Here is a 24,889-nt window from a genome sequence, read left to right as displayed (position 1 = left end):
TAGGTGCTCTTCTTGTTCCATTTGAATTAATAGAAACAACGCTGTCGTTTTCTTGTTCTCATAGAATCATATGATATGAGCTACATGTTTTGTGAACGTCGTATTAGACTGACCAGTGCATATCGCGCATGGCACTTTAAATGTATTTTAGCGCGAAAACTAACTTACATTTAGCTGGATTTATTGCTGTCGTAGTTCCATCTTGTCGCCTTCGTACTTTTATTCGATGGCAACACGACGGGATTACGAGGTCTTAACGAAGTCGTGTTGCCATCGTAAGACCTTCGGGTAGCTTCGTGATTCATTCGTGTAGACATCGTAATGTCAAAACTGCCCGATGGAAACGATGGAAACACGACTGCAATACGATGTTCAAAGATGCATTCCCGGTGACATTACGATGGTGAGGATTCTGATACGAACTCAATACGAACCCTCAACATCGGATGCACCTTCGGGGATTTTTTAACATGTTAAAAAATTTAGAACCCTTCCCGAAGTTGTCCCCGAAGGCTAGAAAAAGTGGCCGATGGTTCTACGATGGTTAAAGATGGCACGATCAGTCCCGATTTTGAAAATTTCCATAATCGTTTTGCAATCGGCGTAAAAATCGGGACAGTGTGACGCGGGCATATCCTTACACTGAATTGACAGTTAGACTATATTTTATTCTCCTTAAAAAAATACTGTCAATAACTAATACTCTGAAGATAATCAGCAATGTATGACAGTAAAATGTCTCCTGTTTTGTCATGTCCGTTCTGTAAGGCCACACGTAATAGTAATGCAAGATATTCCTCATCAATCTCCCACTGAACGACATTAGCATTGTGTTTCAGTAACATTTCCACTGTGTTATCATGTCCTTCAATACAGGCCACATACAATAAAAATTCTCCATCAATGTCATGCGAAAGGAATTTCGAATAGTTTTGGAGTAGAAATTCTAATGTTTCTGTATGCCCTTCTTCGCAGGCCACTAACAATGGAGAATCACCATCACTGTAACACTCAGAGACGTCAGCATCGTTCTGTAGTAACAGTTTTACTATATCTGTACGTCCTCTTTGACAGGCCACATACAGTGGTGAATCTTTATAGATGTTACATTGAGAAACATCAGCATTATTCTCCAGTAACAGTTCTACTATATCTTTATGACCTCTATCACAGGCAAGAAACAATGGGGACTCTTCCTCATCATTACATAAAATGACATCAGCATTATTCATAAGTAATAGTTTCACTATATCTGTGTGTCCTCCCTTACAGGCCACAACAAGTGGAGACTCTCTATAACAGTTACACTGATTTACATCAGCCTTCCCCTGCAGTAGTTGTCTTACAATATCTGTATGTCCTCTTTTACATGCCACAAACAATGAAGACTCTAGAACCTCATTACACCGGGAAACTTCTGCATTGTTTTTTAATAACAGTTGCACTACGTCTAAATGTCCTTTCTCAGATGCCATATGTAAAGCCGACCTACCTGTTCTACTTCCGTATGAATCGCACTTGTTTAAATCACAGTTAATATCAACAATAAGAAACTTAACGATTTCAAAGTAGCCACCTGCTGCTGCTTCAATTAAAGGTGTTGTACTAAAAGTTGACATTAACCTATATATTTGTTGTTCATCGTCTCTCGATATTACGCCTACAACTACCTCAAGCTTATTAAGTAATGCTTTTGCATCATCATTCCGCCCAAAAAAAATTATAAACTTTTCGATGAATGACTTGAATATTAACTGTGAATTATGGAATGTACTTGTAATGACATGCTGTTTTAAGTCACATAACAATCGTTCAAAATATTCTTCTTCTTGGTCCTTGGAAATAACTATTAAGTCATCATTTGTTTGAACTTCCGTTACAGATTCGAAAATAAAATGATCCCTTATAAATACAGAAGGGGTATATTTGATAAAACATTCTGTAAGTTGCTGCCCACATATAATAGCTGCCATTTTATAGATTTTGTCATGTATCATTATGTACTTTGTACCTTTTTGTTTTAAATAGGTTCCATTTAAGGTTCTGAAACAGTCTTTTAAATAATTTCTTGACATTTCTTTCGTTAAGTCTATATCAAACTCTTTAACTATATATTCAAGTTTTGCTCTCTTCGTCTCTGGAGCTGATGTTAATTTTAGCCAATCTGTTCTGAATCCATCATCAAATACGATACACAGAACAATAGCACAGAATTGCAATTTGCTTTCGGAAATTATACAGTGTATGTTCCTTTCAATAATATCTACAGGATCTGTAAAAAGTTTCTTGACTTCATGTAATGTTTTGTTTTTTGACATTTTACAGAGTAAGGGAAAAAAATCAAGATCCCCGACGAATGGCATTAGCGTGTCAATAATATTATCCGGAAGGTATTTTTGCATAATGAACATTCTTTCTTTTGGCAGCAGACACAAATCTGATGATAATATATTGCATTCTGTTTTGGTCAATAATGTAATACGTTGAAACTGTGATTCTTTGTATATATGTAGTCTACAGGAAATCAGTAGTTTTTGACCTGAAACCTCTGAAGAATTTGTATTCACTATTTTATTTTTTTCATTTAAAAATATTTTTCCCAAATTTTCGGAATAATCTCTCCAGATCTGTAATGTGAGTTTGTTGATTGTTTCCTTTCCGCAAATGTCATCTACGACAAACACTTGGGGTTTACTTGTTTTATAATAGTTTGTTATATCTGATGGTCCTGTAAAAACCGGTATTATCTCATATCCATACTTGTCACGTAAATGTAAGGCAGCATGGTGTATGTTTGAAGATTTCCCACAACCTGAGCTCCCTGTAACAACTATACAATGGTTGGAATGTAAAGATTCTAGTATGTGATCAGTTGCTCTGGTTTCAACAAACGTATTTTTGTCTTGTTCCCAGTCCGATATTTCTTGTTCATGTTGCGCTGCAAAAAAAAAATGACAACCACTGTTTTCATTATCAATCTAGAAATTAGAATGAGGTTTACTTATTGCAAAGGTTAACACATAATTATTGAACACGTACTATTTAAACGCAGCTGGAATCATGATTGCATGTTAATGTAAACTTACCAAAAAAAATCTATTATCTTCAAAATATGGGGAAATCATTTGATATTTTCCGAGTTACTCTCTGGATATTGTCTTTTGATCATAAATTTGTTTATGTTAAAGTTTGGTAATGAAAACGCAACAAAATACCGCATGAACCTATTCTTTAGTGTTGCACAGAATGGTAAAACATTTTGTATTTTAATAAATGATACATGAAAGCTCAGGATTTCTTAAGGTAAATTTGGTATAAATTTAATTCAATATATAGATTTGCATAACAGTCAACGGGGGTTTGTAACTGAATTTATCCCATAGATTGATTTTTATAGCCCTTATATTGTGCTGAAACACCACTCTCCTCGGAAGGTTTGGACGCCAGCAACAATGTTTTACTTCTTAAGAGAATGTATGTACCTGTCCCAAGTCATTTGAGCTTGTACATTAGCGTTATTCGGCATATCATTTCGGCATATCATAATGAATTGCTGTTTTCACTCAAAACCTATTTAACTGTCATAAAAAAAAACTTGAACCTGATACCTGGAACAATTACGATTAATATTTATCCACTACTATTGATACACAAAACCCGATGAACCTTTCTGATTGTTCTTTGTTTTTGTACACACATACGGCAGAAGAACCTATAAGTTTGCTAATCATCAGATGTTATATAAAACAAAAACAAATAAATGATGACTGTATTCGAATAAATTTTATTGATATATTTCAGTTTGGATTGTTACTGAAAACAAAAGACCTATAATTAACAGGTAGAGTGGGGCTCTCATATTCGCCGTGGACACAATTTCGCCGTTTTATGATTTTGCGTTGTAAAAACTTCAAAGCATGGTTGAAATTGAAGAAATATGCCGGTAAATTATATTTTCTTAACAAATATGATAATTTTTGAAAATGAGACCAAAAAACGGACAACGATTTTCAGCCAATTTCCTGAATGAAAAAAACGATTTCAAAGAAGTATTTCTTTAGTAATTCTTTGACTGAGTGCCCAAAATTTCATTTTTTTACACCTTTCAAATGTCTGCTATTCATCTATAATGAAATTTATTTTATACATATTGTGTAAAGCTGCAGTTATTAAGTTTTAAAAAGATGTGTAACAACGGCGAATACGTGTCCCCCGTTGACAAAACATCAGGAAATTTCAAACACCCTTTAATCCAACATTTCAAATGATTTTTCTCAAAACAAACACGTTTTAAAGCTAAGAATATTTTGTATTTGAAGTTATATTCATATAGAAATATCAGTATACTTCAAAAACATAAAGACCTGAACATAAACTGAAGAAAACATGGAAAGATATGGCTAAAATGAGCACCCCACTCTAGCAAGCGGATAACGTTCTTATTACAAGTACTGCGAGGAAAGTTTATAATAATCATACCTCGAATATGGATTGGAATATGATCTTTCTCTTGTTTTTTCCATTCGTTCTGTAATAATTCTGGAATTTGAACAAGAACTTAATCTTGATACACCCCCATCAAGCATATATGTTTTTTTTTATACTAATCAAACTCGTCAATTAGAACAGGCTTACAATTTTGCATGCCAGATGCGCGTTTCGTCTTTAAAAAGTGTCATCAGTGACACTTGAAACGAAAAGGTCAAATTGGAGAACAAAGTACGAAGGTAAAGAACATTGAGGATTCAAAGTTCCTAAATGTTTCGACAGAAAAAGCTAAGGTAATCTTTACCTGGGGTATAACATCCTTAGTTTTTTTTAGCGGTTTTTTTCATTATTGAGCATCTGTACTGATTCTTTATTTCTCATTCTTTATGTTTAGATGTTTAGAAATTAAATCATGCAGTAAAGGAAAATACGAGTCGACGGGCTTTTATTCTGTTTCGTAGCGGTTAAACATATATCATGTTTTCCTACAATGTACGAATAACATTTTTATCCCTCAGTCAAATAAGATTGATCTTAAACGTATATATGTAGTTTTTGACATCCCAACCATTACATTTGGTTTTGAATGATAGCGATAGGACTGAAACGCATTTGAACAAAACAAATCGCTCGCAATAGATGCAGTATACCAGGAGAATATGAATATATCCTATATATTTATCATTTCGTGTTATCTGAACAACTCTATGTGCATCGTAAATGACCGTAAATATAACTTAAATATTAATTTAGTTTTAATCATAGCCGAAAACTATTTTATTAAAATTAATGCATCATTGATCTTTAAAAGAAGGTAAGGATGACTTTGCTTTTGATCAGACCACAATAAGAGGCACACACTATATCATAATAAAAATGGACTGACAGACACACCAATGATCCAACTAACATTGAGGGTACCGTTTTTTTTAGCCTTGTAATAAGAAGCTGATAATTTAATCATATCATATATCATGTAACTATACCTTTTGCATGTTTTTTAACAATGGCAATCTTAATTAACTTGTTACAAGAAATTCCAAAAAATTGTACAGGAGAATTCAAACAACATTGGTAAAAAGTAGTGACAAGATTTTTTAATGACGTTCTATAGGTTTTCATTTTGTATATTAACAAAAACCAATTTAGATGAAAGAAATGACCAACAACTAAATCTGCATTTAAGCTGTGTATTTGAATATGGCCTCAGAAACCAACTCGCAACCATCTGCGCATTATGCATCATATTATATATTTGGTCAAATTTAGTGTTTTACTTGTGTCAAGGATTTACATTTGCAGTCACAGATATACATTATTTGGATGCTTTAACAATACCCATTACTATTAAAACGATACCTGATTTTGTTTTAAGGGTGTCAACTTCACTATCACTACTATTCAGTCGTTCATATAATATACCTATGTTTTCTTTACTTTTGCCAAAAAGTCTTTCTAGATTGCCTCCCTTTATCTTTATCGTTTCTTCTAGATTTGTTGTTCGCTGTTTAAGTTCCCTCTTTTCTTGAACATCATTGTCAATATATATTAAAATTTGCTCCAACTCATCTTGAAGATTCGAAACTTTCGTTTCGAGTTGTATTTGAGTAGACAATCTTTGTGCTATTGAATTATCTAGCATCTTTGTTTTAGCATCCTTTAAACTTTCGATAGAAGCTTGTGAATTATCAAGACCTTTAATGGCCTGAAAAATAAAGATAATTTACAACTGACACATGAATGAAATTGCCCGTTTAATGCAAATTGTTCCTTAACCATCATATTTTGACAGACTGCATGAACTTACTGGTATATTTTGTAAGAAACGATGATACATATATTACGCATATAAGACTATTCTTAGCATGTAACATGTAAATTAAAAGAAAAACAAAGGAATAAAGATTTTTCCAGTAGAAGAATAGCATATGAAAATCAAAAAGATGATAATTTATCTATATTTATTATGGATCATGGAAAACCTAAGGAAATAATTTACTGTATGAATTGTGATAAGGACTAAAAGTTAAATTTCACTTTCAGGAAATCTGATTTTCTATTTTTTCTTCATGGAATGACTGTATGTATATGGAGACATAATATAAAAAATGTGGTGCACACTGAATAACCCGCGTAGCTTGTCACTTCGAAACGACAGAAAAAAGTTAGTCATTCCTTATAATTTAAATCTTAATTTCAAGTCGTAAGAAGTAAATTTAATAATAAGTTGACCTGATTTATAATTTGCTATGAAATTATTTGATTTACTTTGTATTATATTGAAGAGACTGCAATGAATAAAAAATGCATGTTCATTTATTAGTTTGACTGTACCTCTGGTATCTTTCGCCCATCTGTTCAACAAATAGACAAATACATTTGAGCTCAAAGCAGATCTTGTTTCTAGAAAGATTCATGAACACATATGATCCATACTAATTTTAATGCATAATTTAAAAATATTGTTAAAAACGTTATCAAGGACTTTATCATTCTGAGGAAATTAATATTTCTAATGAAACATGAAGATTCGGTGGACGGGGTTTTTGATAAGGTTGAAAAGTAAAATCACAAAAATACTGAACTCAGAGGAAAATCTAATCGGAAAGTTCATAATCACATAACCTTTGTTATCACGAAGAACATTTTGTGTTGGAGACATTTTTTTATTGCCGTTCGTTCTTTAAAGTCAGAATCGTGAATAAATAATTAATTAAGTAAATTTTTGAATTTTAATTGTAGAGTGGTAACAAATATGATGTACAAATGAGTTTACGAACCCCTTACACAGTTTTTGGTGAATAAATATCTTAATCATCATCACAGCGTTTACATATCGCTTCAAAAGTACTTGTGTATCATTCTATTAAAAAGACGGCATTGATGCACCCCTTTAATATTAATTGATCTCGTAAACACTTGGTGTATTTCTTCTTTAAAAAAACTCATTAATACCGAGATTGCTGTTTCTTGTTCTTAGAATGACCACATCACTTTGAAATTTGACAAGGAAGTTGGTCTTTGGTGTAGGCATGGTTGAATTGTTTGTCACCTTTTTTTTTAATAGAAAATTGTTCATTTTAAGAAAAACCGAGCTGTTACAGAAATGTGACATCTTGAATATCAACCAAAAACCAACTTTATTTCATTCACAAATGTAGTATTTTAGGGTTTGCCGGTCTCTTGAAGTTGAAGGTTCGCACTTCATCTTTGAGTATCGCCTGTAACTATAGTAACCAGGTTGTGAATCAGAAACACCAGAAATTAAAGTTTAGATGATAAAGTGATTATCAAAACAAAGTCCAGTTTCTTGAGAAAAAAATAGTAATTTCAAATTCTTATAAATTTTATATAAATGAATAGTCAAATTATCGAAAACAGCATTGCTCTACTTTTACATGCTTCCTTTTTGCCAAGTAGTTAAGAGAAAAACTACATCGGGGGTTATTAAATAAAACCAATACATAGTGTTCCTTAATATTAAGCGCACAATTGTTTCAATCACAGGCTAATAATTTAGAACTTGGACTAGTTTCATTGATAAATAAAAGCTATCCTAAAAGACATTAAATTTTCAGCAAACATAAATTAGACCGCGGTGGTTTTCTCGTTTGAATGGTTTTAAACTGGTCAATGTTTGGGCCCTTTAAAGCTTGCTTTCGATGTGAACAAACGCTTCGTGTTGAAGACCTCTCTTTGACACTTAATGGTTTACTTTTATATATTAGGACTTGGGTCGAGAGTTGTCTCATTGGCAATTGCAGGCCCGTAGCTAGGAATTTTCAAGGGGGGGGGGGTGGTGGGTTCGTTGGACTCATCAGATGGACAAAAATACAAGTAGACGTGGCCGGGTACTTATATACATCCCGCCAATATTGTTTTTGTACCCTGTCATGTGTTTATTGAACATCTAGGTTCGTGACTAACCTATATCCACGAAATCTGCGAACATTCAAATATTCCTGATAAAAACCAATTAAGAAAAGCGCTTCGGACGGACAAAGTTAAAAAATAAAACAAATGTTCATTAATTAGCACTTGGTCAAAACCACAACTGGTGGACTGTTAGTTTTCGAGGGTACCACCAGCTCGGTAGTAAATGGTGTAGCACTGACATGCATCATGCCTACCTCAAAATATCCGGTTGATAAATTCGTAAGAGACTTAAGCTCTTATTACCTAAAAAAAGGTGACCATAAATATGCATTTTGCTATTCTTTGGCAAAGTTGACCTTCGATGACTTTGGCTATTTTTCAAGTATTTTTGTCATATACCTCTTAAACTGTTGCGGTACTTATACATCCTCGGATTTCAAATGTTTGGCTTTGAACGTTTATGATGAAGGTGAATCCAAAAAAGCGCTGCGGACGCGTGCAATTATTTAACGTGTTGTTTTCAGTTTCTTGTATTATTTTTCCGTATTTTGCATCCCTTGCTTTCATATGTTTATTGAAGATCTTGATGACGGTCAATCAAGAAAAAAACACTTAGGAAAAATGAAATTTATAAAGCGTTATTCTCATTCAAAACAATCTCGTTCGTTAAAAAAAGGGAAAACAGATTTTGATCGGCATATGCATGAAAGAATCAAAATAGCACGCTTTATTATAATTTTCTTTTCAAAAGAATTGCTAGAAAGTATATCCAATGCGTGGTTGAATACAGCAGCCCACACCATATATAGAGTTAAATTAAAAGCCATCGTTTATAAAACTGTAAAGCCACGTGATAGAGAACACGTTTTCACTTCGGAACTTACCTGTTGGAGGATAAAGAATATCCCATTGTCCTTGATAGAGAACACGTTTTCTACCAGGAGGTGGATTTAGCAGCTGTTTGAGTGAAGCTTTGTTCCCTGTGATATGTATATCAGCCGATAAGTCTGGGTGTAGTTTATCAAAGAATGTTGTTAGTGCTCTAATGGCTACGCTGTAGTTTAGATACACAATACGTAGAAAGTTCTCTTCCTCTTTTGTTACCATCCTGTTCATTAGTAAAAAAAAAACTAAAAGCATTGTAGAGTTTCATTTGACAGCGTATTTGAAGGTTATATACAGAATATAGGGAACAGTGAAGGCAAACATTAAGGTTATTAATATAATAGAAAAGAAATTATGATCCCGAATGAATAACATGAATAATGCATCTAATTTTTAAGACTGAAGTTGATGAAAATCCAAACCAGAAATATTTTTTTCTCATTTTCGTCTGATCAGGAAAATTATGAATATGAATATGGAAAGCAAATAGCAATGCTTTAATAAAGTATGTTACGAGTGTATATGTGCAAGTTTCAATAAAAAAAAACACATTTCAAAATTATTTATATCTTCAGAATGTTCAGTACTAAATGTAGTAAGGCCATCGATTGCCGACTGATGTATACATTCATTTACAATGATCGTTTGCCTGTCAACATTTAAGTTTTGAGTTGGAAACGAGGTAGGTTCGTTAATATAGGATTGTTATGACTGTGTTTGCCATTGTCCTGGTGATGGCCGGTAGTTGACCTCTGGTTCTTGAGAACCGCCATTAACATTAACTGACCATTCTAGAAGAGCTAATGATCCTTAAAATCATTTTTCAATATCATGTTTGTTCTCTATATAACGCTTTCAAGACAATGACCAAACAACAACTTTGAGTTTGCAATGGTTTTTTTTTAAAGCATTGTTGTTATCTAGGTGTCCGTGTTTGCCTCAAATGCGCTTGTTTGTCTATATAAAAGTCAATATATTAGATTAAGCCTAAGGGTTCTACAATTGTAACAGCAGATGATGTATGTTAATAGCTTAAATCCTGGTTATAAATTTCAACATGATTCCCGATCGAACATCCATGTCAAGCTTATAATCATTTAGAGCAGTTGTGTCAGAGGTGAAGTTTTCAAAAACGGATAGACAGACGACGGACGTTGTTTATTGTAATACTGTAAACCAACTTATTTTCGCGAATACTTTATTTCGCGTTTATCCCCAGCTAATCGAATTTGCGGGGATTCAGTTTCGCGATTTTCTAATTTACTTGACGTAGTTTGATAAGGAAAGATCTAAGTTTTACATATTCACGACTATTTAATTTCGCGTTACTTTTCTACTAGCGAAAGTCGCGAAAATAAATCGCTCGCGAAATTAAGTTGGTTTACAGTATCTCATTTATTTTCCGTGCCCGAGGGAGATATCAGGATGTGTTCACTCAAGAGGAATTATATTTCACGAGCAAATCGCCCGAGGGAATTATAACTTTTGATTGGAAACACATTTCAATACTCCCGAAATCAACCGAAATGAATGTTTCATTCCACTGCCTATAAACTTTTTTTTACTCCCTGAAAAAAAACCCCCATAATAGATATAGGAAGATGTGGTATGAGTGCCAATGAGACAACTCTCTATCCCAGTCACAATTAATTAAGGTAACCATTTTAGGTCAAAATACGGCCTTCAACACGGAGCCTTTACTCACACCGCACAGTAAGCCATAAAGGGCCCCAAAAATAACTAGTATAAAACCATCAAACAGTAAACCAACTGTTTGATCTTTATTATAACCGAGAAGCGAAAAACACTTATGAACCACACCAACAAGCGATATCTACTAATCATTTGAGTCCTGACTTATGACAACTTTAAACAGTTGCAGCGAGTTTAAACGATAAAATTTAATTAATAAAATATGTTTACACTAACATATACTTTACCCCGGGCCTAATATCATGAATATCATCTTAATAATTATTATCAGTTTAAAAGAAAAATACTTTAGAATGCAATAGATGAAATTATTTTAGAGATTTCCAAGATAATGTACTTACATTCTGTTTTGCAGTTAACCGGCAGCAAACTTAACTTTAAATATGTTACCAGATAAGAAGCCCATGCACATCATTTATTTCCTTAACCTATTGAATTTTTTCCTGGTTACATTATCAAGTTTATGATATGCGAATCTTTAAATAAATATAATAACAAAAACTATCAATGATAATAGATGATACAATATCTTTAGATTGCGTTTCGTCATTTACTACATGGAGAAGAAAAGCACAAAAGGGGGTTTGTGCACATGTCAAAAAGGAGGGACGAAATATACCAGAGGGACAGTCAAACTCATTAATCGAAGATAAACTGACAATGTCATGGCTAAAAATGAAAAAGACAAACAATAGTACAGATGACACAACATAGAAAACTAAAGAACAAGCAACACGAGCCCCACCAAAAACTAGGAGTAATCTCAGATGCTCCGGAAGGATACACAGATCCTGCTCCACATGTGGTACCCGTCGTGTTGCTCATGTTATAACAGATCAAGTGAATAGTCTAATTTGGTAGATCGCATTCATGAAAGGGAAGGGAATTGTAGTTACGACATAAGAAACACATCCGATATCATTTATAAAACGGTTATTCCATAACGGTCACCAACACGTGATGGCGTTCGTAAACTTTATCAAGGGATGATTTCAACTTCATCATTTGGAACTCTTTGTTCAATAGCTTCGTTATGAGCAGCAACCCTCTAACAAGAAAATCATGATAGGAAATGCAAGCACGGGAATATCGTATCAATTGGGAGATATATACCCCGTATGCAGGTGCTGCTGGAATGTTGCTACTAAGAAATGAAAAGTTAACAATTGGAAAGCTAAAATGATCTCGTATGTCGTACAATTTTATTTTCAACCGACCCTCATTGTCAATTTCTAGATGTAAGTCAAATTATGAGACCGAATTAGCTGTGTCTGTTGTATCCTTGTGATCTTATTCAAGTTTTGATAAACTACACGAACTCTCATGGAATCTTGTTCGATCTCTGGTATCTATGATGAGTTTATTTGCATCCACTGGGTCGATGCCACTGCTAGTGGAGATTTATTTCCCCGAGGGTATCACCAGCCCAGTAGTCAGCACTTATGTGTCGACTTGAGTTATCATTGATTTGTTCATAATTATAAATTAAGTGATAACAAAACTTTAATTTTTTGAAATATTAAGGCGTTTCTACCTCAGGAACAGATTACCTTAGCTGTATTTGGCAAAAGTTTAAGGAATTTTTGGTCCTCAGTGCTCTTCGGCTTTGTACTCTATTTGGCCTTTTTAACATTTTTTGGTTCGAGACTCACTGACGTGTCTTTTTCAGCCGAAACACGCGTCAGGTGTAAATATTAAATTTTGATCCTGGTATCTATGATAAGTTTAATTATCTCTAGTTCGATGGGATAGATTCGTTCAACATAGTCACCAAATTTTGAATTATTTAGTGAATGAACATCATCTATATAGCAGAAAGTAGGGTTAACGGATATTGCTAACATCTTATCTCTCTGCCTAAGAAGTTCCTGTATGAAGTCAGCTTCATAATAATAAAGAAACAAGTCGACAAAAAGAGGTGCACAATCGGTTCCCATAGGAATGCTGACAGTCTGTACGAAAACACAACCTCGGAACGTAACAAATATGTTGTCAATAAAAAAACAAGCATTTTAATAATGTCAGTTTCAAATATTTTTTTTGTTAGAATCAGAGTGATACCTTACAAAGTAAGATTTATCCCTATCTTAGACAAGTTATTTGTATCTACGTTGGGCATTCCGAAACAAAGCAATACCAACTCTTTCAATTTGTCTTTTAGTTTGGCATGTGGAATACTTGTGTAAAGTATAGAGAAGTCAAATGTTTTAATACTATTGCAAGATGAAAGAGAGTTAGATTGTATGTACTCTAAAAGATCTTTGGAATTTTTAAGTATCAACATCGGATTCACGCCATCTCTAGAATAGGCAGTTCCACAATAACTTTGAAGCCCGTCTTTGATTGCTGATAAAATAGATGCTAATAATTTCGAAAGAAGTTTCGTGTAGCACTTTGGAAGACCCAGCAATATACCGTTGTTTGTAAGGACACTTATTTAGTTTAGGTATTCAATACAGTGATGGAAGATCCAGTTCTCCATGTTTGGTTGAAATTCTAGAGGAACATAAAACAGACCTATGATTATCCAGGATTTCCTCTTTGGAAAGTGTCGTGAGGGTATATGTTGAGTGTCCAAGTGAATTGTCAATACCTAATTCGTTTATCAAGCAACTTGTTTAACTAAATCAACATGTGTACATTACATTTTTTACGTAAATAACATCCATTTGTTTTGTACGACGATATATGTTAGTCTGTTTACTTTTAAAATATCCAAATTAAGCATGGATTATTGTTAAGTGAACAAAACAAATTGGATGTCAAATCTAATACATTTTCTCAGAGCTGAGCACGCCTCGTATAAATAAGTTAGTGAATCGGTAAATGAAAACAACTGTATACAAAATCTTAATACCAAACACAAAGATAATAGTCCGGATTACGTCTGCATGAATGTACTTGAGGAAAGATATTTGACTAATTTACCACTTGTTTTTGGCGGCATCGTTTTGTCTGGTTGCTTATAATCAATAGCTTATAGACATACTGGTATATATAACGATATTCAATAAAATGTTAGTTCCCAGATATTCTAATGTTTGTTCATTCTTACTGTTTTAACTTAAATTTACATTGCTGTTTCTTTCAAAATGGAGGTAGAATAATTTAGTTTACCTTGGCCTATATAAACATGATAAAGATAACATAAATAGGAAAACAGCGAATCGCCAAAATAAAAAAATAAAAAAATAAAGCGCAACGACCAACTTTCGACCGACTCAAATGTTGGACATGCCGCAAACATTATGATTTATTACGTCAGACGCTCTTTTCGTAAACAAAGATTTATTAGTGCCACGCGACAAACACATAGGTTGAAGGCCAAGTTACATACTAAAATAAACACACTAAAACAGGAAACCCAAAAAGTTTGTACACAGTGATATTCATTCTTTGTTTTAGGGGTAGAAATTATTAAGCATGCAAGACAATCGTGTACGCAGTTGAAAGGCATAAAGATCACAAAAGTCCAAAACAAAACTGTGCAAAGATCGTATTAGGCTATTTCAAAAAGGGCGTAGTCTAAATCTTAGCTCCAAAATGTTTTTCCCCCACTTTACTATATCTTATAACCAATATTAATCTCATACAAATCGTTAATATAATATGCAAATTAAGAATGATATAAAACCATTCAGGAACAGTTATCTTGCATCAGTGCATACATTAATCTAAGATCTAAGTTAGTTACTGTGAAAGTACTTTTATTCGTGGGGTACCAATTTTCGTGGTTTTCGTGGATGACTTTATCCACGAATTTAAGTGTCCAACGAAATAAAACAACCATTGTCCAAATGAAGACATGGAAAGATCCCCATGAAGGTTTGACTACTGATATGGTCTAGAGAATATATTGCATAACCTCGAATCAGAGAATACTTTAATAGCAGTCACAGAACATAACTTTTGATCTTTTAATTCTCATAAAAATATTTTTTTCCGATGAAAGTCAGATTTCCGATATTGATATGTTAGTATGATAAAGTGTTCATTTTATATCCTCATAGTTCTCGTACATATGAGAAATAATAGTTTAATGCTGGGCTTGATTTTGATAAGAATTTATTGACAATTCAAGATACGTTTATAGCATTTGTTTATGATACTGATTTATTTAGGTGACATGTTTATGGCCTAATTAACACCTTTGATGGTCCTTAATCTGTTGATCACTTTATCTTGGGTTAGTTAGTGTTTTCACTACGATTTACACGGGTCAATGTTTTCTTTGCAATTTCCTTCAATCCAGACTATTTGTAACCTTCGTTCATAAGGCTTTAATTAATTTTTTTTTAGAAAACTGAAATCCACGAATTTAAAAACCCACGAACATGTAAAAATTGCTTAAACCACGAAAATTAATATCCACGAATTAAAGTACTTTCACAGTATAAGGATTTTCTTTCGACAGGTTAAGGCAAACATGTTTTAAAATTCATGTTGATAAGTTTAAAGACTTTTAAAAAAAAATAAGGTTCCAACCCCATTAGTCAAACTTGACATTTTATGAGTTTAGATGTGTCATTTGGTAAAATATCTCCTTATGTATAAAGGTATTTATTAATACTTATAATTTTGATGTCTTTTTTCATTTCATACGAAAGTCAATAAAAAAAAAATGCTTCAAACAAATGAAAAGAAAATGACGATAAAGAACTTTTGGGACCTTGATTTCGAAAATAGTAAAAAATGTTTAGAACTCGAAATACATGACATTGTACAGCCTTCAGATGTTCCAAATGCATAAGTAAGACAGCTATCAGAATTTAGAGTTTTGAATTTTTTCAAGCATTGTTGCGTAAGAGTTTCTAATTTTGATTATAAAACTTGCAAATTTCATAGAACTCTCAAGCGTTTATATAGTGTTTGGATTAACTGTCCAAACTTTTTTTAACTGAAAATTATTGACCAGAAATTCTTCTGCATTATTTCTCTATACCTTTAATTTGACAACAGCGGGCAAGTCATTACCAGAATGAAAAACGACACGATTTCTAATTCAAAACGATAAATGTTCATCACTTTATCAGCAATAGACAAACTTCATCACGTATGGAGTATATGTATTTATAAACTCATTATTTCAATAGTTTGCAACTTCTATTAAGACACTGAAAACGTCTCTGGTTTAGGGTTTTGTGAAAAGGTCACAGGAAAGTACCAAGACCGAAAGATAAATATTCAGTGTCTATTTACAAATAATACAAGATTGTCGTTAGTTACAGATTCTTAGTTTCCCCTTTATTCACTTTGGAGATATTATGTTTCGTTTGGTCGTATGGCATTTGACTCGGTATATGTTCATCCAATGACTTTTTGACTTTGGACGTAGCTTGCGCAGGTGGATCATGAGATGCTATTAGGACACAGTGGGGTTTTAACAGTGTTGTTTTATTTTGTTAATCCTTGTCTTTACATTTCCTCATTGGTTATCTTTTTGAAACAATGTATACTGTATACAATATGTGCTATCAACAACAAAAACATTTTTTGGTTGACGTCATTGTCAAATTTACTGTCTACAACTTTTTTGTTATAGTCTTTGTAAAATTTATTTGTATGCTTGTTTGAATTTTTGGGTCAATTGTGTTGTATGTCTGTGATGTGTGATACTCGTTGTTGTCTGCTGTATCCTAATTATTGTCACATGAGCCGTTATGTCTGGATTGCTCATCCTATTTTGTCAATATAAAACTATAAACAACTGTCGTATAAATGAAAAGTTCAGCTTGCTTTTTCAAGATAAAATCCAACATTAACATCGGAGAATTCCTATACTAAATCAGGAATATTTAATTCGGTATTCATAATCGAAACGTTTTCGAGATCTAAGTTATTTAAAATTTCTAGAGATTTTTTATGTTGAATATTGGCACCTTTTTTTGTCTACCAAAAACAATGAAAAAATAACCAGGATTTTATAAATTTTTTAGATATTGCCTTTTTAACTATATGTAATAAAATTATGAAAAGGCAGGTAGAGTAAGTGGGAAAAAAATGGATATGGCACTACATTGATGAAACCAGAAAATTCCGAGTATCTGGCAAAAATTCAAAAATTAGAAGAGCGGACATTCTTAACGATTACAGCTATTTTTGTTAAATTGTCTTCACCAACGAACAGAAGCATACCTCAATAAATCAAGATGTAAACAAGAATAGAAAACTGATGTCGAAAAATACAATGGACAATATCAACCATCAACGCTCGACTCCATTGAAACGAAAACAAAACGTGTATACAAAGAATGAATATCCTTGATTGATGCGGGCGCTGAATGTGAGTAGTTGATAACGTTTTATTGTAGTCAAAAGTGTGTTTTACAGTTTTCTTAAATCTTTTTAATTGCAAGCCTTAATTTTGAAAATAGACAAAATCAATAATAATTTCTTTATTTGGTAAATAATGATTTTATGAAAATCTTTGAAATATTTTTTTTATATGAAATGTGCGTAAATTTTAACCGAAAGATTGTTGAATTTTTCTTAAAAACCTCCTTTTCGTTTTCCATAAAATAAATATGATGTGGTGTTCTTAACTAGAGGCTCCAAGGAGCTTGTGTCGCTCACCTGATATTTATTTTTACAATTAATGTATGAAATAATGCAACCGTTATACCTTTGCTTTAGTTTCAGAGATATAAGCCAAAAACTGCATTTTACCCTTATGTTCTATATTTAGCTATGTATGACATGCTGGTTGGCAGGCAGGGTTGTCGGACACATTTATTAAACGATATGCCCTAATAAAGATTGTGGCCAAGTATGTTTAAATTTGTCTCAGTTGTTTCAGAGGAGAAGACTTTTATAAATGATTACAAAAATTTACGAGAAAATTGTTAAAAATTTATTTCAAAAGCAATAACTCCCCATGGGGTCAATTGACCATCTTGGTCATGTTGACTTATTTGTAGATCTTACTTTGCTGAACATAATTGCTGTTAACAGTTTATCTCTATTTATAAAAATATTCAAGATAATAACCAGAAACTTACCTAAAACTACCTAGTCAGGAGATGCAACCTAACAACGGGTTGTCTGATTCGTCTGAAAATTGAAGGGATATATATATTTACAGTTTTACCCATTGTCAAATTAGCTCCAAATGCTTTAATGTCAAAGATATAAGCCAAAAACTGCATTTTAAACCCATGTTCTATTTTTAGCCATTTAGCCATGGCAGCCATCTTAGTTGGACGGGGTTGGTCATCGGACCCAATTATTAAACAAGATACCCCAATGATGAGTGTGGCCAAGTTTGGTTCAAATTGTCTTAAAAGTTTGAGATTACAAATATTTACGAAATTTATACAAATTTACTATGAAAGGGCAATTGCTCTTTTTTTGTGATATTTATAACCTCTTTGCTAATAGAAAATATTGAAGAAGTATTGGTATTAAATAAAAATTATTGACTATTGAACTGCTTAGTATTATTAACGGTTGAATGCTTGAATGAAGAACACGTCAAATGCCACTAGTTCAGGCTGTTCAATAACCGATTTTGAATGACCGACTTAAAAGGCCACCTGCTACTTGAATTGACAACTGTTGCATATCTTTGTTTGACTTTGGTCTTTCAATTGAAACCTTGTTTGACACGAACTGATTTAATGATTTTAGGATGATCAAGATCATTATAGTATTATCGATACAGCAAAAATTAACAAAACCCAATCTTTAGTGACTTTACCAATAATATTTTTATCTACATATTTATTGCATTTTCTCAAAACATAGCAAGGACGTCACCATGATTCGTTTGTTTAGTTTTTGTGGAAAGAAAACGGTTCTTTATTTGTGTGTAGGTGTGTGTGTGTACATTGCGTTCCTAATTGGTACAACGTTGAAGATGAATACAAAAACGGCATACACTTTTCGAAAAATGGAATACGTGTCACGTTGTAATCTTGAAGTGCTATCCAAATTCACCAACAACACAGATTTTCTTGTGGAATCAGAGGTATGTACAATACCGAGAGTAAATCCGTTTGACCAATCTATAAAAGATTTTTTACCTGATGATCCACAAATATCAGTATGCGATAACAGTAATGTGTTTACATATGTTGATAATAATAATCTTTATATCAATTTTACGAAAAGCCGAAACCAAGTCGAATATTGTTCATATGAACCTTTATATTACATAAGTAATTCGTTTAAACTCGGTAAAGTTAGTGGAAATTTCAATAAATCTGTACGGGTCACAGACGAATTTATAAAAGTTCAATGTTATGATGCCTTTAATAAAGTGATAGCTAAAAACTTCCATACCGTATTTGTAAAAAAAAATCTAAACAAGAAAGCATCTGATTTACGAAAACATGTCGTACAAATGAAAAATATACCGAATATTGATAATCATCGAGAAACCCGTCTAAATGTGTTACTCATAATGATAGAGTCGACTTCGAGAATTAATTCTGTTCGATACTTATGCAACACTAGAAAGTACTTTTTGGAAACATTAAACGCAACTGAACTACTTGGATATAACAAAGTCGCGGAAAATACTAGACCAAATATGGCAGCCTTGTTGACTGGAAATTTTATAGAAAACTCCCCGTGCTTTAAAGATCCAGAAGGAGTTGATAAATGTCCATTTATTTGGAAAGAGTTTTCAAAATTAGGCTATGCAACTCATTATGGACAGGATGCATATTGCACATTTTACTCTTATGGCATGTCTGGCTTCAAATATCAACCAACAGATTATTATGATCAGCCTTTCCATGACGCTAATGAGCAGGATAAACCACAAATTTCGCATTTGTGCTTCAATGGAAAATCGACATCTGTACACGTCAACGAAAGAATGTTTAATTTGGTGTCAAACTTAAAAGACAATCCGTTTTTCTCATTGTCGATGCATATAAGAATGACTCATGATAGTCTAACTCGTGCTGTTACTATTGACAAACTAATTTCTAAGACACTACAACGACTTCACAAAAACAGCTTACTGAACAACACATTTATCGCACTGTTCGGGGATCACGGTATAAGATCTGGTAAAGTTAGACCTACCTTTATTGGCCAACTGGAGGAAAGACTCCCTATGATGTTGATGTATGTTCCGCCTTGGTTCAAAAATAAATATTGTAGCTATTTTAAGAATTTAAGAACAAATGCAAGAAGACTTACGACACATTTTGACACTCATTCTACTCTTTTGCATCTACTTGATCTTGACAACAATCACCATGGAATAAAAACCTGTCGTCAAAAAGGCATCTCACTTTTCAAGGAAATTCCAAGGAATAGATCATGCCAAGATGCTCATATTCCGTCTAAGTGGTGTGCATGTAATTTCCGTTTATAAAAAAAAAAAAAATTAAATATCTCAAATTGTAGTCATTGCATTTATTTGATTAGCTCTTATTTCTCTAATTTCAAGCTTGGAATTTTTCCATGCTTGAAATGTAATCTTTTATTCAAATTAAATCATTAAATCAATAAAACATATTACTGATCTGTCATCATACAAGTTTTACTTTTACATGTATCCAAATGAAAATTGAGCGACACGAACTCCACCATGTGCTCCGGAAGTATATAGCTATTTTTAGAATTTAAGAACAAATGCAAGAAGACTTACGACACATTTTGACACTCATTCTACTCTTTTGCATCTACTTGATCTTCACAACAATCACCATGGAATAAAAACCTGTCGTCAAAAAGGCATCTCACTTTTCAAGGAAATTCCGAGGAATAGATCATGCCAAGATGCTCATATTTCGGCTAAGTGGTGTGCATGTAATTTACATTTATAATCAAACTAAATATCTCGACCTATAATCATTGTATTTATTTGATTAAATCCTATCCCCCTAAAAACATGCTTGGGATTCTTTTATGCATGAGATGTAGTCATATATTGTTTTTAATATATATATTCAAATTTAAATATCAAATCAATGAAACATATGGCTGATCTGTCATCATACGAGGTGCAACTTTCACATTTATTTAAAACAAAGACAAAAGATAACAAACGAATAATTAAACTCCTGGGTCGAGAAGAAACTGAAAATGGGATGACAAAATACGGAAAACGACGAAAAAACAAAACATCATATAAAACACAACACAAACTATAATAAAGATTAAGCAACATGAACCCAACCATGTGCTCTGGCACAATGAGCAGATCCAAGTTTCCAATTTGTGTTTTGTGTTTTGTGTTTTCTAATTTATTATTTATTGATACGTATATAAATGACGCTTTTTATTAAATCAATTCCTTCATCATATATTATAATGTTGTAAAATGTGTTAAATATGTTAGATGAAGTTTGAATTTTGTTTTTGATATTTTATATGCTAGGAGCATTTGCCAATAATATAAATCATAAAATTTTTAAAATATACCATTGACGTTAAAACCAATTTGATAAAAATTTTGAATCTTTTATTTTGAAAGTGAAATTGTTTTACTTGTGTGTGTGTGATTGTGCGATGTGTTTTTGTTTGATTATTCCCCATTCATGGAATATTTAGAACGAACGCAAAGAAGGCACACACGTTTCCAGAAAAACAACACATTAACCTCAGGCATAGATTACCTTAGCTGTATTTGGCAAAACTTTTAGGAATTTTGGTCCTCAATGCTCTTCATCTTCGTACTTTATTTGACCTTTTTAACTTTTTTGGATTCGAGTGTCACTGATGAGTCTTTTTTAGACGAAACGCGCGTCTGGCGTATATACAAAGTTTAGTCCTGGTATCTATGATGAGTTTATTTCCTTTGTTTTCTTATACATATACATGATATACGGAATTACATTTCTATTATGCAGCCCCAAGTAAAATGAGACTAAATTATATTAAGATATTTCAAAAGTTGTAAATTTCTGTATATACATATACCGTTAATGGTTCATTCTTATATATGCATGATATGGTGAAACATGAATTAAAGCGACAGTAGTTCAATATGTTCAAATATCGGAAATCAATAAAGAGGAGACAAGTCAAGGTAACAAACACAACTGAGGGAATCTCATGAACTGTAAGCAGAGGGATATTGTGTGCGTCATCAGGATAAGCGTCTCCTGTTATACATACATCACCCGACATGCAAATTCACGCTCAGTTAAAATGTCACACTCGGGAATAAAAAAAGCAGTCGATAAAACCGCAGACCAGACGGCAATACCGGTAGCCTAAACAGTAATGTTTATATTAGTGATTATGCAGTAAAACACATTCATTTTTGTTTATTTGTTCCTTTGGTATAGATTCAAAGTGTATCGACCAATTAATTATCTTTATAATAGTGTTATGAATTGGTCGTTTCTTTATAAGCCCTGGTAAAGATTCGAGATTATTTATACATGTTATATTGACCCTGAGACTCCATTTTAGATCCAATACAGCTACAATACAATGTAATGTTCAGTTATTGACTTCTAAGTAATTTGCTTGGAATAAAAAAAAGGTTATCAAATGTTCCATTTCCATATTGATACAACACAATAGTTGTATTACAAGCATACGAAATATTTGCCTTTACACTTAGATGATCAAGAGGTAATAAATATAAATGCATTTCAGATTTTCCGTTTTAATTGCTTTGTAGATACAAAATTTGACTTTAAATCACCGCCTTAAAAGGCCACATGTTGCTTTCCACTTGCATTGCTACCTGCTGCTTACTTTTGTTTTACTTTTATCTTTAAATTGAAATTTTTAAAATTGTTTGACACGAACAGATTTCATGATTTTATGACGATCATGCACATTTATAGTTTTATCGATATAGCAAATTTAACAAAATGCATTCGTTTGTGTCTTTGCCAGTATATTGCATTTTTCTCAAAACATATGTTCTTTATTTGTGTGTAAGTGTATGTGTGTGGGTCGGTTTCCTAATTGGCACAACGTTGAAGATAAATACAAAAAAGGCTTACACTTTTCGAGAACAAAAATATGTGTCTCGTTGTAATCTTGAAGTGTTATCTAAATTCAACAACAACACAGATTTTCTTGTGGAATCAGAGGTATGTAAAATACCGAGAGTAAATCCGTTTAATCCATCTAAAAACGAATTTTTACCTGATGATCCACAAATATCAGTATGCGATAACAGTAATGTGTTTACATATGTTGATAATAATAATCTTTATATCAATTTTACGAAAAGCCGAAACCAAGTCGAATATTGTTCATATAAGCCTATATATTACATTAGTAATTCGTTCAAACTCGGTAAAGTTAGTGGAAATTTCAATAAATCTGTACGGGTCACAGACGAATTTATAAAAGTTCAATGTTATGATGCCTTTAATAAAGTGATAGCTAAAAACTTCCATACCGTATTTGTAAAAAAAAATGCAATCAAGAAAGCATCTGATTTACGAAAACATGTCGTACAAATGAAAAATATACCGAATATGGATAATCATCGAGAAACCCGTCTAAATGTGTTACTCATAATGATAGAGCCCACTTCAAGAATTAATTCTGTTCGATACTTACGCAAGACGAGAAAGTATTTGTTGGAAACATTAAACGCAACTGAACTACTTGGGTATAACAAAGTAGCAGAAAATACTAGACCAAATATGGCAGCCTTGTTGACTGGTGATTTTATAGAAAACTCCTCGTGTTTTAAAGATTCAGAAGGAGTTGATAAATGTCCATTTATTTGAAAAGAGTTTTCAAAATTAGGCCATACAACTCACTATGGACAGGATACATTTCACTCCGTGGGCAAGCCTTGCTTCAAACTTCAACCAACAGATTATTATGATCAGCCTTTCCATGACGCTTATCAACAGGGTACAAAACATATTTTCGATTTTTGCTTCAATGGAAAATCGTCATCTGAGTACGTCAAGGAAAGAATGTTTAATTTGGTGTCAAACTTAAAAGACAATTCGTTTTTTTTTCATTGTCGATGCATATAAGAATGACTCATGATAGTCTAACTCGTGCTGTTACTATTGACAAACTAATTTCTAAGACACTTCAAAGACTACACAAAAACAGTTTACTGAACAACACATTTCTAGCACTGTTCGGGGATCACGGTATAAGATCTGGTACAGTTAGACCTACCTTTATTGGCCAACTGGAGAAAAGACTCCAAATAATGTTGACGTATGTTCCGCCTTGGTTCAAAAATAAATATTGTAGCTATTTTAAGAATTTAAGAACAAATGCAAGAAGACTTACGACACATTTTGACACTCATTCTACTCTTTTGCATCTACTTGATCTTGACAACAATCACCATGGAATAAAAACCTATCGTCAAAAGGGTATCTCACTTTTCAAGGAAATTCCGAGGAATAGATCTTGCCAAGATGCTCATATTCCGTCTAGGTGGTGTGCATGTAATTTCCGTTTATAAAAAAACAACAAAAAAACAAATAAATATCTCAAAGTGTAGTCATTGCATTTATTTGATTAGCTCTTATGTCTCTAATTAAAAGCTTGGAATTTTTTTTTCATGCAGGAAATGTAATCTTTTATTCCAATTTTATCATTAGATCAATAAAACATATGAGTGATCTGTGATCATACAAGTCTTGCTTTCACATTTATTCAAATGATAATTGAGCAACACGAACTCGACCATGTTCTCCGGAAGAGTAAGCAGACCCCTGAACTAGTGGCACCCGAAGCGTTCCTCATTCAAGTAGTTACCCGGTGATCATTCTTATCCGTTCAATAGTCAATTATTTTGATTTAATAACCATATTTCTTTAATATTTTCTATTAACAAAATAGAATGTAAAATAACATAAAAAAGACAACTAAAACTGTAATCATCTATTGGATAACTTGGAAAACTAGTATTACTATGGCTATTACATTTAATAGTTTCTAAATGGTACTACAACATCTCTTGATAATGTGATGTTTATGTCTGTTTTCTTGTAGTTGTTTATCATGTAAGTCCTAAACAAAG

General features: G+C 32.7%; 1 protein-coding gene across 1 annotated transcript; it reads right to left on the bottom strand.

Annotated features, from left to right (window-relative positions):
* Positions 1 to 689: 689 nt before the first annotated feature.
* LOC139504378 (uncharacterized) lies at positions 690 to 9,471 on the bottom strand. Its single transcript, XM_071294455.1, has 5 exons — positions 9,249 to 9,471; positions 6,823 to 6,842; positions 5,848 to 6,193; positions 4,480 to 4,539; positions 690 to 2,938 (listed from the first exon to the last, which is right to left on the bottom strand). The coding sequence occupies exons 1-5, from the start codon at positions 9,469 to 9,471 to the stop codon at positions 690 to 692; spliced, it is 2,898 nt and encodes a 965-aa protein (XP_071150556.1).
* Positions 9,472 to 24,889: the final 15,418 nt, after the last annotated feature.

The sequence above is a fragment of the Mytilus edulis genome, chromosome 14 (assembly GCF_963676685.1).
Source record: "Mytilus edulis chromosome 14, xbMytEdul2.2, whole genome shotgun sequence".
Taxonomy (NCBI): domain Eukaryota; kingdom Metazoa; phylum Mollusca; class Bivalvia; order Mytilida; family Mytilidae; genus Mytilus; species Mytilus edulis.
Note: the sequence above shows the minus strand (reverse complement) of the source record. Positions and strands in the feature narration are given on the sequence as shown.